This window comes from Phasianus colchicus, chromosome 16, assembly GCF_987193195.1.
Source record: "Phasianus colchicus chromosome 16, bPhaCol1.hap1.1, whole genome shotgun sequence".
Classification (NCBI taxonomy): Eukaryota; Metazoa; Chordata; class Aves; order Galliformes; family Phasianidae; genus Phasianus; species Phasianus colchicus.
In genome coordinates, this window is record NC_143451.1 from 5,528,879 (window position 1) to 5,544,216 (window position 15,338).

General features: G+C 35.0%; 1 protein-coding gene across 36 annotated transcripts in view; it reads left to right on the top strand.

Moving 5' to 3' along the window:
• The window catches only part of RBFOX1 (RNA binding fox-1 homolog 1), a 751,763-nt gene that overhangs the window by 643,271 nt on the left and 93,154 nt on the right, over nt 1-15,338 (top strand). For all 36 annotated transcript variants that reach the window (XM_090151326.1, XM_090151330.1, XM_090151338.1 and 33 more), the window contains 2 exons: nt 9,257-9,400; nt 13,401-13,454. In XM_090151326.1, the coding sequence (XP_090007452.1) occupies nt 9,257-9,400; nt 13,401-13,454 (198 nt within the window). The remainder of the gene's footprint in view (nt 1-9,256; nt 9,401-13,400; nt 13,455-15,338) is intronic.

Consider the following 15,338-nt stretch of genomic DNA (forward strand, 5'->3'; position numbering starts at 1 on the left):
AGAAATAACTTGATTGGTGTAGCAGGGAAATACAGGTGGCTGTTTTGAGGATTTTTTTCTTATTTAGTGATTTCTTTAATATAAATTCCTATAGCACTTTATCCTTATGTGAGTATGTTTACATATGAGAAACTCAGCATACGCTAAGATAGACAATGACTATGTTTTTAAAAATATTCTATTGTCTTTGTTCTCTTTCTTCATTTTCTAGAAATATTTTATAGACTGCTATTAGTAGAATTAGGCTTTTCTCACTCTAGGTGGGTTTATAAAAATATGCAAATATTCTGTATTTGTTTGCAGATTATTGGAAAATGATCAAGGCTTGGTGAAACTTCCTTATTCTAATCTAGTAGGTTTTCTTTGTGACCAAGAGGAATAGTACATTTATGTCAATTTTACTCTTTATGTTCTGTATAGTCATAAAAAAAATAAAAATAAAATTGAGGTTCAGGGCCGCATTCATTCAGAAGTGGCATGCAAACAGCTCTTACAGGACAGTATCTTGTTGCATTTAAAGCAGAGTTTATGGGTGAAGGATTTTATCTACAACACCATTTTTTTTTTCTGAAAAATGAAGATTAGCCAATGAACAGGAACAGGGAGAAATATATTGCAAGCTTGGGTTAATAGCAGTCAGGTCTGAGCCTTAAAAAAAAAAAAAAAAAAAAAGGAGTGGTAGTGTGGGATAATAATTTCTCAAAATAAGATCGGGGAGAATTGGTAACACTTGGATGGCTGCAGGAAAACCAGACCTGCCATGTTCTCTTAGAATGGTTAAAATGTGTTTTTAATTGATTTTAAGAGCTTGACTCAGTGTTAAGTCTTTTAAGAACTTGTGTGAAGTCCTTTAAGAATTTGACTCCATTACAAACTCAGTGTAAAGAAGAAGGTGGCTGCAGGAATTTCTAATAAAACACAAAGCCTACTTAGATTGAGGTCACTGGTTTAAATTTCACTGCTTGGTTTAGCGTATGCGTATTAGTGCATGGTGCTTGGTGTAATGTGCATATACTAAATCCTTTAAATATGCTAATTCCCATCAACTGACTGAGGAACGCTCATTGGCTCTCCTATGCTTAGAGAGGTTCCATAAAAGGTGACAAATGAACTTCACTCCCTGAAAAGAAGATATCTAGTTCTAAAACTGAGCTGAAGAGACAAAAAATAAGTATTTGGGTTTATTTACAAAGCATTAGTTTTTATTTGAGCTTTTCTTGTGACAGATTTGTTTTAAAGAATAAAACACATGTTTTAATTTAAACTATCTTATATGAAATTTAAAGCAGTTTCTGGAACACCTTCTTTTTATTTGGGTTGTTTACCTATACGAATGCTTTTGATTGTAATTTATCCTAACACTAGTATGGAGTAGCTGACTGAAGTAAAGGGATTTCCTCTGAATTTATTTCTGCGTATGTGAGAATTTGGCTTTCTATTTCATATATTCTCTACTTAGAAATTTCATCATAATTAAAGGCAGTCTTAAAAATTAAGTTCTTGAATATTTTTATGATTGTGAATACATGGTGAAATAGGAACCAGGAGGCAGTGTGTTCATTTGGCCAGAACTGTCCATTGACATGGTAGCCCTGGGAGGTGGTATCTCAGAGACGAAAACCAAACATGTAAAAGAAAATTCTAGAAAAGATGTGTAATTATCAATGATGCCTGAGACTCGCAGGATGTTTTTACATGAGATGTAACTTGCATTAATTTCAGAAACTGTTTTGTGCATGCAGACTAGTGAAAGATTTTTGTGTGTCATTTTCCCATTTTCCCAGATATTGAACTGACAGAATTACTGGAAATAGTATAGTGAAGCATCATATGCAAGGCCATCTTGCTTTTACTATTTTAGTATTTTTTATATCTTTTTTTTATTATCATTTATATATTCAGAGAGTTGATTTGATAGCTTCCATGATAAATATTAATGTAATTCTATATTTAGGTAGTACTATGAACATATCCATGTCATGTAACTTGGCTAGCTCAAGAAGCAGATATCAGGATGTTAGCTTCTCTTAGGAATTAGATATATATCCTCATTTTTTGTGGTAAATAGTTTCTCTTCAATATTTATGAGACGGTAACGTAACACATCATTTTTATTAAAACAGATACGTATGTAGAATAACGTTGAAGAGAGGTCAAGAGAGAAGTCAACCATCGAAGAGATCTTTGAAAGAATAATAATGGCATGATACTGGGTCGTAAGACACGGAAGATTATTCTCTGGAATGACAAATTAAAATTGACATATTTCTGGGCAGAGATGTAGGAATGCCTCACTATTTTCTCTGAACGTTGTCCATACCTAAATTAAATTTTATCGAGATTAAACTTGTTTGGCTCATATATGTCAATTGAGGTAGAAATTTTTATGGAAAATTGAGCATCTCAATTCTGTATGTGCCTGCAAATGCAATCAACAGTAGTTAAATGGTTCAAGTTTCAGCAACTTATTTTAACATTTATGGCATAAAATGATGCTGGAAAGCTGCAATTGTGTATTAGTAAATATCCACAGCAAATGTTTCTTAGATAATTTTTATTTTTATCAGTGCCTGTCATTTTATAGTCAGTAGGATGCCAAATTTTTTATTCTGTGGTTCCCTCCAGGCAATACTCATCAATAACTTGCTAAAATGTCTGTTTATCAGGACTTCTAAATTAGAAATGTGTTCCTAGTAGAACCAGAAAAAAAAAAAAAAAAGAAAAAAAAAAAGCAGAGAATTGGTGAAAGTGACCTTTTTGGGAAGATGACAAATGACATAAATCTCAGAGCTGAAAACGAACCTCATACAATGCTGACTGACATATATAGAAAAAAGCAGTAATTTTCAATGATGCTGAGAACCTGCAGTTACCGCTGATTTCTTTTAGCACAAAGGGTCTGTATTATGTCTGCTTTCATACCCATGTGCATTTGTAACTTTACTCCTTGGTTTCACTGATTACAAAAACAACTTATTTTCTAATGATTTGAACTGTCACAAACTGGATTTTTTTCTATACGTATATCTTTGATATTTATGATATTATGTGATTCTAGAAATGCTTAGGAACTTCACAACCTTAAATCTGATGCCTTAGGCTCTGCAGATTTTTTACTGTGAAAAATTTTCATCGACATCCGGCTGATAAGATTCAGTGGATAAAATCTTCAATGGGCAAATGGAGATGTTGTTCATATACGTTTCTCATGACTACTAGGGATTTCAGGTAATTTGGCACGTTCTGCATCTAGGCTGTAAGTTGAGAATGTACTAGTGATAAGTTTTGTGGCTGAATATGTAGGAAGGAACCAGGAGAGAGGTTCTCCAAGAGAGTATTTGAGCCAGAGAAACTGTAGGTAATGGATGGAGAGAATTTTAGAGAGCTATTGTAAAATTCAGTCTTGGTGCAAAGGGTAACACTGCCTGTCTCCTCTGCACAATTGTTCTTGGTAGAAGTCAACCTTTTGCCAAGTGATTATTAAAGTGATTTCCCAAGTGTCAGAGAAACATATCTGTATCAAAAAAGGGAGGAAGCCAGATAGAGAATCTTCAAATTAGTTGGGTTTTGTTTTTGTTTTCCCAATCGACTGCTTCTAATTAGATCTGTTCTGTATTTACAGATTAAACTGATGATTTTGGGGGGCCATTAATGCCTGTCTGTCTCTGTATTCTCTCTTCTGGAGAATAAGTAGAAGTATTGGAGAATTGGAGTACAATAAACATGCTTTTTAAAAGATTAAAAAGATAAGTGTTGGTTGTGTAGGCTAAAGGGATGTGCTATCATCTGAGTTTCAATCCTTTGAAAATACTCGAAGTTAATACGCACTTTATTTTAAACTCTCCAAATTACAAGAATAATAGCCATCAGCATAGTCTTTTTTTTTTTTTTTTTTTTTTTTTTTTTGCGGGAGGAGGGGGGAGAGGGGAGGGGGTAAAGGGTCCGGTCTGGGGGGGCTTCCAAAAAAAAAAAAAAAGGCCTTGTGGGCAAAGGAAAAGCCATAGATGTTGTATTTCACTTACTTTAAGGCTTTAACACTGTCGCACAAGATGTCCTTATTTTCAAGCTGAGAAATACAGTAAATATGCAACCACAAATAGGGAGGGTGCTAAACTAGAAAATGTATTTAAGTATCCCATTATCAAAATATGAAGATTTATTAAAAGGAATTGTTCAGGGGTTTGTGGTGACTCAGTGTTGTTCAGTAGTTTCATTAGCAATCTGAATGATGGAGTGTGCACTTATTAAATTTTCAAGGAAAGCAAACTGGAAAGGACAGCAAGTACATTGCAAGACAGGATTGGAATTCAAAATGATGTTGATAAACTGAAGGTATTGCCTGAAAAAATAACGTGGTATTCAAAAACAAGAATGTGACATGTTTACACGGGAACAGGAATCTACACTAGTATGGCACAAAATATCACTGTATAGTAAATGGACTACAAGGTGTATATGAATATGAATGTACTCCTGTTGAAAGAGGGAAATAAAAGGAAAGAAATCCTCGAAAATAACCTACATAGGGGAAAAGCAAGGACCACCTTGATGCATAACAGAAATCTATCTTGAAAATATCTGATGCTGTCCTTATGATTCAAGCAACAAATGTTAAGGCCTAAAAAGGAATACTGTGTGAAGATATTAGTCACCAGCTAAAAGGATGTGGACCAAATGGACAAGTCAGAGAATGTTTTAGAATGTGGTACCAAGGGAGATAGAATAAAACCATTGCCATGGTTGTCATGCAAAAGATGAGACTAAGGGGAAAAGTCTTAATTACTCCACTATACATATGGTATATTAGAGAAGAAAATGTTTTTGAACTCCATTAAGATGGTCAGAAAAGAGAAATAATGGAATAGCTGCCTGTGGAGCATCTGCCACTGGAAGACTGTAAGAGCAGGTTTGACCCACCACGTCTACCTAAGACATTCTGGCAAATGCTAATTTTACCTCCAATAAAACGAGGAGTAAATGAATCCTACGATTCTAGGGAGTAATCGAGAAATTCTGAGCAGGTTTATTATTTACTATTCCTTGAGGCTATTGGCCTATGAACATCATAGTGTTATTGCCTTATGTGGAGTTCAGGGTATTGAACAAATAAAAGAACGTAGTAACCACAGTTTTACAAGGGAAACCTTTTGCCACTAAATGTCTCTGAGCAGCTGAGACTTAAAACCATCTTCTAAGCTAGCTCTGTAGGGTTAGTTTAAAAATAAAAAAAAATAATAAAAAAAAAAAATTCTTTTGTGATAGTTTTAGAAGATATTTACCCAAATGGCTCTGATGCACTTGTTTAGAAGTGGCAATGGTAGATAGTTCTAGCAGCAAAATGCATTGAATAATCAGTGTATGAATTATGATCTCTTTGCTAAGTTAAACTCATAGCTTCCTGGTATACAAAGGTAAATCTGATGCAGCTTAGTACCCAAATTAGAAATAAGGTTGTCACACAGACTGCCGTGCCTTTTGTATCTTTCTGTCTAATGGTAGAGAGTAAATAAGTTTTTATCTGTTTTGAATAAAGCATACTAATTTACCTGATTGAATTACGAAAGGTATAAGAGAACAGACCTTTAATGGACCAGGATTGCATGCTAAACCACAGGCACGTAGTGAGGCTTACTTGCATACTAACTTGAGTTAATTTTTCAAGATAAATAAAATTTTTATATCTTCTAGCAGGAAAAGTACAGTCTTGAAATGTATTATTTCTTTCTAAGTTGAATTGCATTGTAGCTCTGCAGCTCCACAGGGCTTTGAAAGTTTCCTTTTTAGGACTTTACCAAATCCAGATTGTATCCTCTGTGCATTTACCTCCGTGGTGTTACTTGGAAGTTTTCTCGTAAGCTTCTTAATTCAATTTCAACTATAATTTCCAGCTTCTTCATTTTAGTGTTGTCTTCACAAACTTCACTGCTTTGTGTTGATGATATGTCTGTTAAATTTTTCAGTACAGAAGTTGCTCCTGACATTTTGGTATGTTGATAGTGCACGATTCAGCCCTTCTACTCCTTGTTTCTCATCATTTATATTAATACAATGAATAGAAATTACTTTTTCCAATTTGCATTTATACAGTAAGCTGATTATATAATTACTTCCCGGGGCAGCCTTTGTTCATGAAGCTGAACAGCACCTTCACAATTCTTTAGTTATCTTCAGGTTAATCTAATTGACCTTAAATTCTTTGCAAGTGTTATACTTCAAGTATTTTCCAGTCCTGCGTTTGCTACCTGCTCTTGTGCACCACGTTTATATCATATTTCTCTCCTTTTAAGCCCTGAATGTGGAAAGTAATCTTGGCTGATTTTATGGATGGAATAGCTTCCTAAAACTTAAACTCTGAAATTTTGAGTTGATTTTAGATGCCATACTAAGAGGTTATTGGGGATTCCCTTTTTCAACAACTATATTCCTGCTTTATTATTTAAATCATTGGAAATACTTAAGTTTAGTTTCTTTGGTTTTGCCCATGAGTTCAGGCAGCGGCAGATCAAAACATACAGTTTTTACATTTACACTTGGATAACTTGAAAATTGGTCTTTAGAGTACCTTATTGTTTGATCTTGTGTATGAGTAGCATTGTACGATGTGGAAGTAGACATTGCTAGTGAACTGGTGCTTCTGAAATAAAAAAAAAAAATAGGGATATCAGCCATTGATTCTGGTGCAGGTGCAAATCTGTTTCCTTCAGAAAATCCTTATTCCATTTAGCTACTGGCATTCAGCAGTTGGCAGAAATACACTGTAAATTGGATCACAGCAGAAAAACCACGATGAAATAAAGCCTTGAAATTCCTTCCCTGTTTATTAAGTGCGATCACTTCAGTGGACTGTTTGTTATAGCACACTTGAACTGGGTGAGGAACCGCAGTACAATGATGAAGCGTTTTTGTGAGAAAAGAAAATATGCGTTGAGCCTCACTGAGGACTGTGAGCTTTATGCAATATTGTTTTTGTATATACACAAGTAAGCATTGTTGCTATAAGAGCAGACGTGCTGTTCACTTATCACTCATTCTCATTGCTGTCCTGATCTCTTATATGTGTAGTATCCTGAAGTAGAAATACAGTGCAGTTTCATGGCAGGCTGATATAAACTGCACCCAGCCTGTTCCCAATAGTTGTCTGAGCTATTGCTGTTCCTCACACTGAAATAGGGCAGTGATTCTTTCTGAATGAGAAGAATTTAGAAAAAATCTGTATTTTTTCACTCCACCCCTTGCCTTTGTAAACATTACCCTTTCCTGTCCCCTCACTAAGTTGCTTTGCACCTCCTTTGCTTTTTCTAATTTGTCCCAAATTGAGAACTAATTCTTTGAGGAGATTAGTGACTATAGTGAGATTTAGACCTCTGATTCAGACATCAATGCTGGATACTTACGGATATACTTAAGAGGACCTGCACTATTTAAGCACATATTGTAAAATGTTAACAGTTGATAATAAAGTCCTCAATGTCAAAAAAATTAAAAAATAAAATTATTTTTAAGGATTATCCCTTAGAAAGAACTGTTCAACTTTTATTCAGAGCGTAGTGCTGAAATTGCTAGTTTACATGGAGGTATAGTTTATCCTGTCTTCTCCTAAGATACCGTTGCTGTTATCTGTCTTACAGTGAAGCACCTCACGTTTCTTAAATGAAATCATATCGAGGAATTCGGCTGTAGGAGCAAGGATAAGAGTGTATGCATTGTACTTTCAGAGCTGAAGATTCAGTTTGAATTCCCCTATCTAAAATAACTAGATTTTCAAGGTCTTTAAAGAGAAGATAGCAGATGACCTAGAAGAAAAGATCTCAGATGTGCAACAAATCACCATACAACAGTAGTTTATTTTTCTTGATGGTTATTAAAGCAGTAATATAATGGCATAGAAATAAGAATAATACAGGAAATTGCGTATGTTAGTACTTGGAGAACATTTGCTTTTCATGGGGATGATGATGTTGAACTTCACTTGCTAACATTAAGTATATATGTAGTCATTGCTGATATAAGTGGTGTCTTCTGTTTGAGTTATTTTACCTCCTTCCAGCAGGCTTATTGATACTAAAACTATGGTAAGGTTCATTTTATTTAACCATTTTACTTTCCTTAAACAGCTGTCCATTAAAATAAATTTGATACCAGCAGGAAACGGGAGATGACTTTTTTTTTCTACATTAAAAAGTCAAATTTAGACTGAACTGTAACATTAGAACACAAGGGAAAAATGAATATTTGGAAGAAGAATATGATCAGAAGACAGAGGGAGCACGGAGAAAATAGAGTAACAGTTGTAAGATGATCCTTGTACTTTCATTAGTCTACTTTCTTTCCTGTTCCTTTTTTTTTTTTCCTACCACAGCAGAAGCAAGTAACTGTGTTGATTTTACAGACCTGTGCAAAATCTATTTCTACTGAATGTGTGCTCTACATACAATGATGAATAAGACAGGGTGTGATATCATTGAAAAATGCAACCCATACATTTCTGTCATATACCGGTAGGCTAGTGTTGGTTAGTTTTGAGTTTCGAATGACTGTGTTTCTGTTTTTCCTAATCCCTCTAAGGGTTTATCACTCTGTTTGTAATGCGGAGAAGTGTCCATCTTTTATAAAACTGCATTTTAAAACTAGGGAACGTTATCCCTGTAAGAAGTACTGTCTTATGTTCTTATTGTTCTTATTCTGGTGAGAAAGAAAACCTGCAAAATCTCCACTGGTTATGCTTCTGTTCCTTTTCACAACTCAACTCAAGGCTTTTTTCATGATGGTGACCATTTATCTGGACAAAATGACTCTCTGGTACCTATTAGCACTGCTTATGAAATGGCAACTCGGATGTGATGTGTTACCTACCTCCTGTGTAGAAATCCCAGTGGCCTCGGAATGAAAGCACTAATCTTGTTTGATAGTCTGTAGCTTGCTGCTGTAAATACACTGTTATTTGGACATGGAGTGTCAACAGCCTTGTAATATAGGGAGACGTTATTTAGAAAAAGCTAAGAAAATCAGCACTGAAAATAATACCCTTCATTCTCTTTGACTTATTCAAAATGCGTATTAAAAATGTCACCAAATGCATATACTGAGAATGATACAGAAAAGGATTTGATATTCATTTCAAATTCTGTTATCCTTCAGCACCTTTGCCTGAAGTCCCTTTCAGTACGTTTGGAGAATTTAAGCCCACCACTTTATTTACATTAAAATGCAGAAGCGCTTGCAGCGTGCTTTACATTGTTTTGTTTTACCCTTCTAGCAGACAGAAGATGCAGCACAGACCGATGGTCAGCAACAGACGCAATCTTCTGAAAACACAGAAAACAAATCACAGCCAAAACGGCTTCACGTCTCAAATATACCATTCAGATTCCGTGATCCAGATCTTAGACAAATGTTTGGTGTAAGTACTAACGCATTATCTATGCTCTTCTGTGTTTGCATTGCAAGAAGTACTTCATATTACAGTCAATGTTGACAGAGATATCGATGTTTTAGACTGCTTAGCCATTTTCAGTGGAGATTCTCTTTTCATTTAGTTGTATCCAAACATCGAATTTGTCAGTCATAATTGGGGAAAAAAACTTCTAATTTTATCATATGTGCAGATTAGTGTATTCTTTTTATTTTGTAGTTTTGTGTTTTGTTCAGAAACATCTTCCTACATTTCATTCCAAAATAGCTACTTAGATTGGCTAAAAATATTTCGTGTGTACATACCTGCTGTACTCATCTGGATTTATATGCTTGATTTATTGATTTTTGGACAGTGTAATATAAGGTAATCAATGTTTCACCTCATGAGCAAGAGAACTGAATCTCTAAACAGTAAGACATGGGCTGGTTTTAAGCAAGAAGTCCAGGAGTAGGAATCCTTGCCTATTCCCATAGGTATTATAGATCGACCTGTAGGCTTCTAAACTTTTTGACGTTGTATTTCTCTAAGTCTCTCAATTTTTGCTTTTGCTCAGGCCATCAGCTACCTTCATGTGCATTGGCTGTTTCACACGTCTCATACGTGCCATCAGTTCTAGGCTCATAACCATGGAGAGGTTAGACCTGGTTTCTTCTCCCTGCTCCAAGAACTATTAGGTTTATTTTTGGAAACTTATTAAGTAAAATCTGGAAATAGTACTTGAGCAGCTATTAGAACACAGATTTTCCTTTTCCAAACAAGTACTCCCAAGTATCTGTGTATCTCTTGCTTTCTTCTTTCTGACTCACTAAAACTTATATCTCTTCTGTGTTAGAGTTCATGTTTCACAGCACAACATAAAGTACATAGGTCGCTCCAAAAGTAATGCCTTCTATTTATTTCAATGGAAACTACAACAGCTACAAATAACATAATTGCAGTATTTGATAGAGCAAATTATCAGCTGCCAAACACTATTTTTTTTAACATAGTCACTACAATTAGCTATGCATTTTCTCCATCGATGAAAGAGAGCCCGCTTGCTGCAATCAAAAAAATATGCACCAGAAGAGCTGCCACACTGTTGCGCAGTTGATGGTTTTTTCACTAGGGAAATGTTGTCCACAAAGCACATCTTTCATTGATCCAAACAGATAGAAGTCAGAAGGCACTAAATCTGGGCTATGTGGTGGAAGTAGGACAGTTCAGACAGGACAGGCAAGGTGTTCCACGGTCTATAAACTGGCATGGGGCCTGCAGTTGCTGTGTTGCAAGAGAAAGGTTATCTTCTTTTCTGGTCTGATTCTGTAAGCCCTTGTCAGCATCATGATGTACCGGTCAAAAATGATGGTTTGTCCAGGTTCCTTGAAAACCAGAAGATAACCCTTTTCCTGTCACAAAAGACAACGCACATCGCTTTATCCACCGAAAGCTCTGTCTTGAACAACTTCTTCAATGGGGAATTTACGTGTCGCTACTCGGTGGACTGCTGTTTTGATTTTGGCTTATAGCAGTGACACTGCATCTCATGATGAGATACAGGAAACATTCACCTTCAGCCTTGTACTGGATCAACAGGTCTTGAAAAACTACTTGTGTACGGTATTCTTTCTATTCCTGCGTGAGCATTTGTGGGATGATACAAACTTGGTGATATTTCAACCTTGCCACCATTTCCAATGCATTGAAGCCAATATTCAGTCCCATACACAGTTCTCAGGTTGTACTATATCAGTTCGCCTAGAAGAGCTGGCCATGATGTTCTTCATTTTGTGGGTTTATAGCCACGTATAGCAGTTCTGAACGTGACTTGTCTTTCACATAACTCTCTCCACTGCTGATATGCACCACTCACTGCCTTGCTGTGCTACATCCGCTGTTTGGTCTCCATAAATGTTCAGCAAGTGTTGATAAATATTAGCGAGTGCCTCTTTTTTTTTTTTTTTTTTTTTTTTGCATGAAGGGTTTCAATGACACATGTTTGCTTCGTATACACTTCCACGGCAGATGCCATTTTGTCAGAGTGCCTCTCTGCTGCCATCTATCACAATGCGTCAAAATGTCACAGAATACTGATGGGAAGGTTCAACTTCTGTTGCCCTCCCACCAAAATCCATTGTGGGCCAACACAGTAAAATAGGAGGCATTGCTTTGGGAGCAGCCCTCATACTACTTGCCGTTATCTTTCTTTAGATCTCTCGTGTTTGGCTCAGACTTAAATTCTCTTCATGTCTTTTTGTGTGTGTTAAGATGTTCCTAGTATTTGTTTGTATGAAATAAAGGAATTGTTCACTAGAAAAAAAAAATCCTGTTATGTATTGAGAAATCATGGTGTCTGTGTTCCTGTATCTGAATGGCTGCAAGTAACTTCCCTTTAATCCTCTAGAAATTAACATTCTAGAGGGTGGAAAAATATTTAACTTAAATCAAGTAAAACAGATGGATTTTATTTGAAAGTACGTTAAAAAAAAAAAATAATAGGAATTTTAGTTATTTATATTTATAAATGATAACAATTGCATTTCTTCTCAATATTTCTGTGTCTTAGTTCTCAAGATAGGGTGGCTGGAGTTTTCCAGCTTTAGAATGACTTAGAAAACTTTTAGCTTCTGATGTGATGGAAAAATTAAATTTCTGCAAGTGTGAGAGTAATGGAATACCCAAAATGAAATGATAATGCTGCTTCTTGACTGTGTTACGCACATGGCAGATTATTTTTTTATATTGACATGAATACTGCAGAGAAGGAATTGTTTAAACAGCCATTGTCTGCTTTTATGCTAAAATAGCAGTTAAAATGTTAGTTAAGAAGATTGTGAATACAAGAACATAAAATAAGCCAAGGGATAACAAATGATGGTTGATTTTCTTGACTAAGATGAAACCACTTATGAAGTAAAGAAGTGCTATCCTTTCTGTCCTGTGTTTGTTGTATCTTAAAAAACTGCAGTACTGGTTGATTTCTGCAGTTCCTTGCACTGCTGATAGATTGTTCTTCATTTGTCTGCCTCTAATTTCTGCCTTTTTGTTTAATCATTGTTTATGTCATTTACTAGTTTTAATGTTGGTCTGTAGAGCATGTTAATGATAAGAAAAAGAACAGAAATGACCCACTGATGTATTTGAGTGTCACATCCCAAAAACATGCCATCTACAAAAGTGCTCTAACTAAATGTTGTGTGAGTCAAATATTTGGTCAGGTTTTGTGTGCGTGAGCAATGCCTAGATGACTGTGCTATTGGAAGATCAATGGAATTAAGAGTTACTATTATAATAAAGTGCCCTACTGAGGGGGAAAATTCCTCAACACGTAATTATCTATTCTAGCTTGCCATTTTAGGAAGACAAGAGTTACGTAGGGAATAAAGGATATCCCTTTTCAGCAATGGTGAGGAGAAATCCTCACTCCCTTGAAGCTAGTGACAGAATTCCCAGTTGATTCCATCCTGTTCCTGTAAAGCACAAACCTGTTCTGGAAAGAACACAGAAACACAGGTTCTTTAGAGGATGTGCTGACCAGAGGGTGACAGTGTTCATCTGTCATTAATCTTGTCTTCCTAGTGGTATTTTATCATACTCCTATCAGATTACCCCAATAGCATATTACATTTTAAAAAAAATCATCGATGGCAATTGAACAGGATGAATCACCAGTAAGTAACCTACTGTCTGAAAAGAAAAGCAACAATAACAAAAGAAATTTCAGACTCTCAATTCGCTGTGTTTACAGTTCAATGATGACTGTCAGAACATGTCAATAAATTTTAAATTCATAAATGAATATATGGTATCACAGTGACATAATGTACCTGGTTTGATGGTATTGACTATTCTTCAGTGTGTCTTTTCTGGTTCTTGACTGTCCTTGATTTTATATTCTTTAACTTTTTGATACAGTGCATCAATTTCTGCAACAAACATTTGTTCTACTAATGATAGACCTAATTAAATTATCTTTTTTTCATGTAACTTTTCTATTTCTTTGCAGCAATTTGGTAAAATCTTAGATGTTGAAATTATTTTTAATGAGCGAGGCTCAAAGGTAAGCAGTTTAATTCACCCGAAGTTTTTTTCAGTTTGTTGAATATACTTTTAACAAATAAAAGGAAACAACTGCACTAATGTAAAAAATAATAAGTAAGATCTGAAACTGTGTGTTATTGAAAAGTGCATTCTGGTTTAGTTTGCTAAGCAGAAAGAAAATCATTGGACTCATTTTATATATTTTAAGAGAAGTAACTTTAACTACTTCAAACTGTCATTTGTTTTATGGGAATGTTGATATCTGTTTTCTTTATTATTCAATTATCGTTACCATGTGTATTTTATAAGATGAGTCCATACTTAAAGATATTTTTAGGTGAGTTTGTGTTAGTGTAGTTTTTTTCCTATTGAAATGAAAGATAATGATAATACCTATTAACTATCTTGTTCAGTGATCAAGTGAGAAAATATGATCATTTCAGATTATTTAAGTGCAGATGTTTTCCTCTTTAGTAAAAGCTTAGTACACCAACCCTTTGATATTTAATCATTTATTTTATTAAAAGAGTTCTCATTATACTGAAAACATTTTTTTTTTCATTAAATTTATTTTGCCTTTATTTCAAACAATATGCTCTATATTTAGAAATCAGTCAAAATAGAATGATTATGCCGGCATCATCTTCATTACCTGGTTCCAAGCAGTAGCCAATTTCACAGTATGCTTCACCTATGATATCAGCTGCGGTATAAGAGTTTATGTGTGTAGCATATGCATGCTATCTTTTTCCTTTTTCTCCCATGTTAGAAAACTGTCATGTTTGACTGCTAATGTTTCAGTCTGTCAGCAACTCTTATATATGATTTATTAGCAGTAATTGTTTTCCATTATTCTGTAATCTTTCATCTTTTAAGATGAACGTATATCATAAATTTCTCTTAAATCAGATACATTCTAATTTTTTTTTCCTTTCATGCTTTAGTATTTAATTTTTATATTTAAGGCTATCCCTCCTCTCATCCCTCCTCTTTCTTTAATAGAGTACTTAAAATTTTCTGGTCCATATTCCAGAATTATTCTGACATTCATTAATTAGTTCCCTTGCCTACCACTCCAAACTCAATTTGAACACTTAACTGTTTCTTCACTAAGCAACCAAAACTTACGGAAATTAATGGCTTGTTCAAGTTGGTGACAATCTCCTATGTTGGCTGAAATGTATCATCACTACATTATGAAGGTTGTGTAGTTTTTGAAAAAAATGTTGACTGTGCAGAACCTGTTCCTACCAGATAGTTTTATAAATTTCAGATGACATCCTGCACTTGCCACCTTCAATTGGTTCTGGGTGGAAATGAGTAGAATTTGTAGTAGGTTATACCTTTGTTCAGCCATTAAATCTTGCATGCGCAGGACTTTCAGCATCCATGGTTGCATCAGACAGCATAAATTTGTCTTTTGGGGAGGTGGAGAATATTTCTAAACTGAGGGTTTTTGCTAGTGATCCTTACAGTGTGAAGACGTCAATAATGAAAACATGTCATGAACAACAAGAATATGTTTGGATTTTATCTGATCACCTCAAGTTGTTCAGTAGGATTTAAGATGCGTCTGATTAAAGTCCGTAGCAGTGCTTATCTATCTTCTTCTAAAGCTTCAATCCCACTGAATCTGAAAGGGCTCCTGAGTGATCTCAGTAAGTTTGAGTACAAAAGCTAACAGCTGTATATCAGTGTTCTAGACAGCTATCTATATACTACATGTATACTGGCATAAATGTCTTGGTGTGTATATATTAGTATACAATTGCTGTATTTTACAGCAACTGCTATTCCTCAAATAACAACAGCTCCGATGCATCTCCTAAAATAAAACAGAAATTTGTCCTGTATATACTTGACTGTTTTTAAATCATTTGACAGACTTAAAAAATAAAGTGAA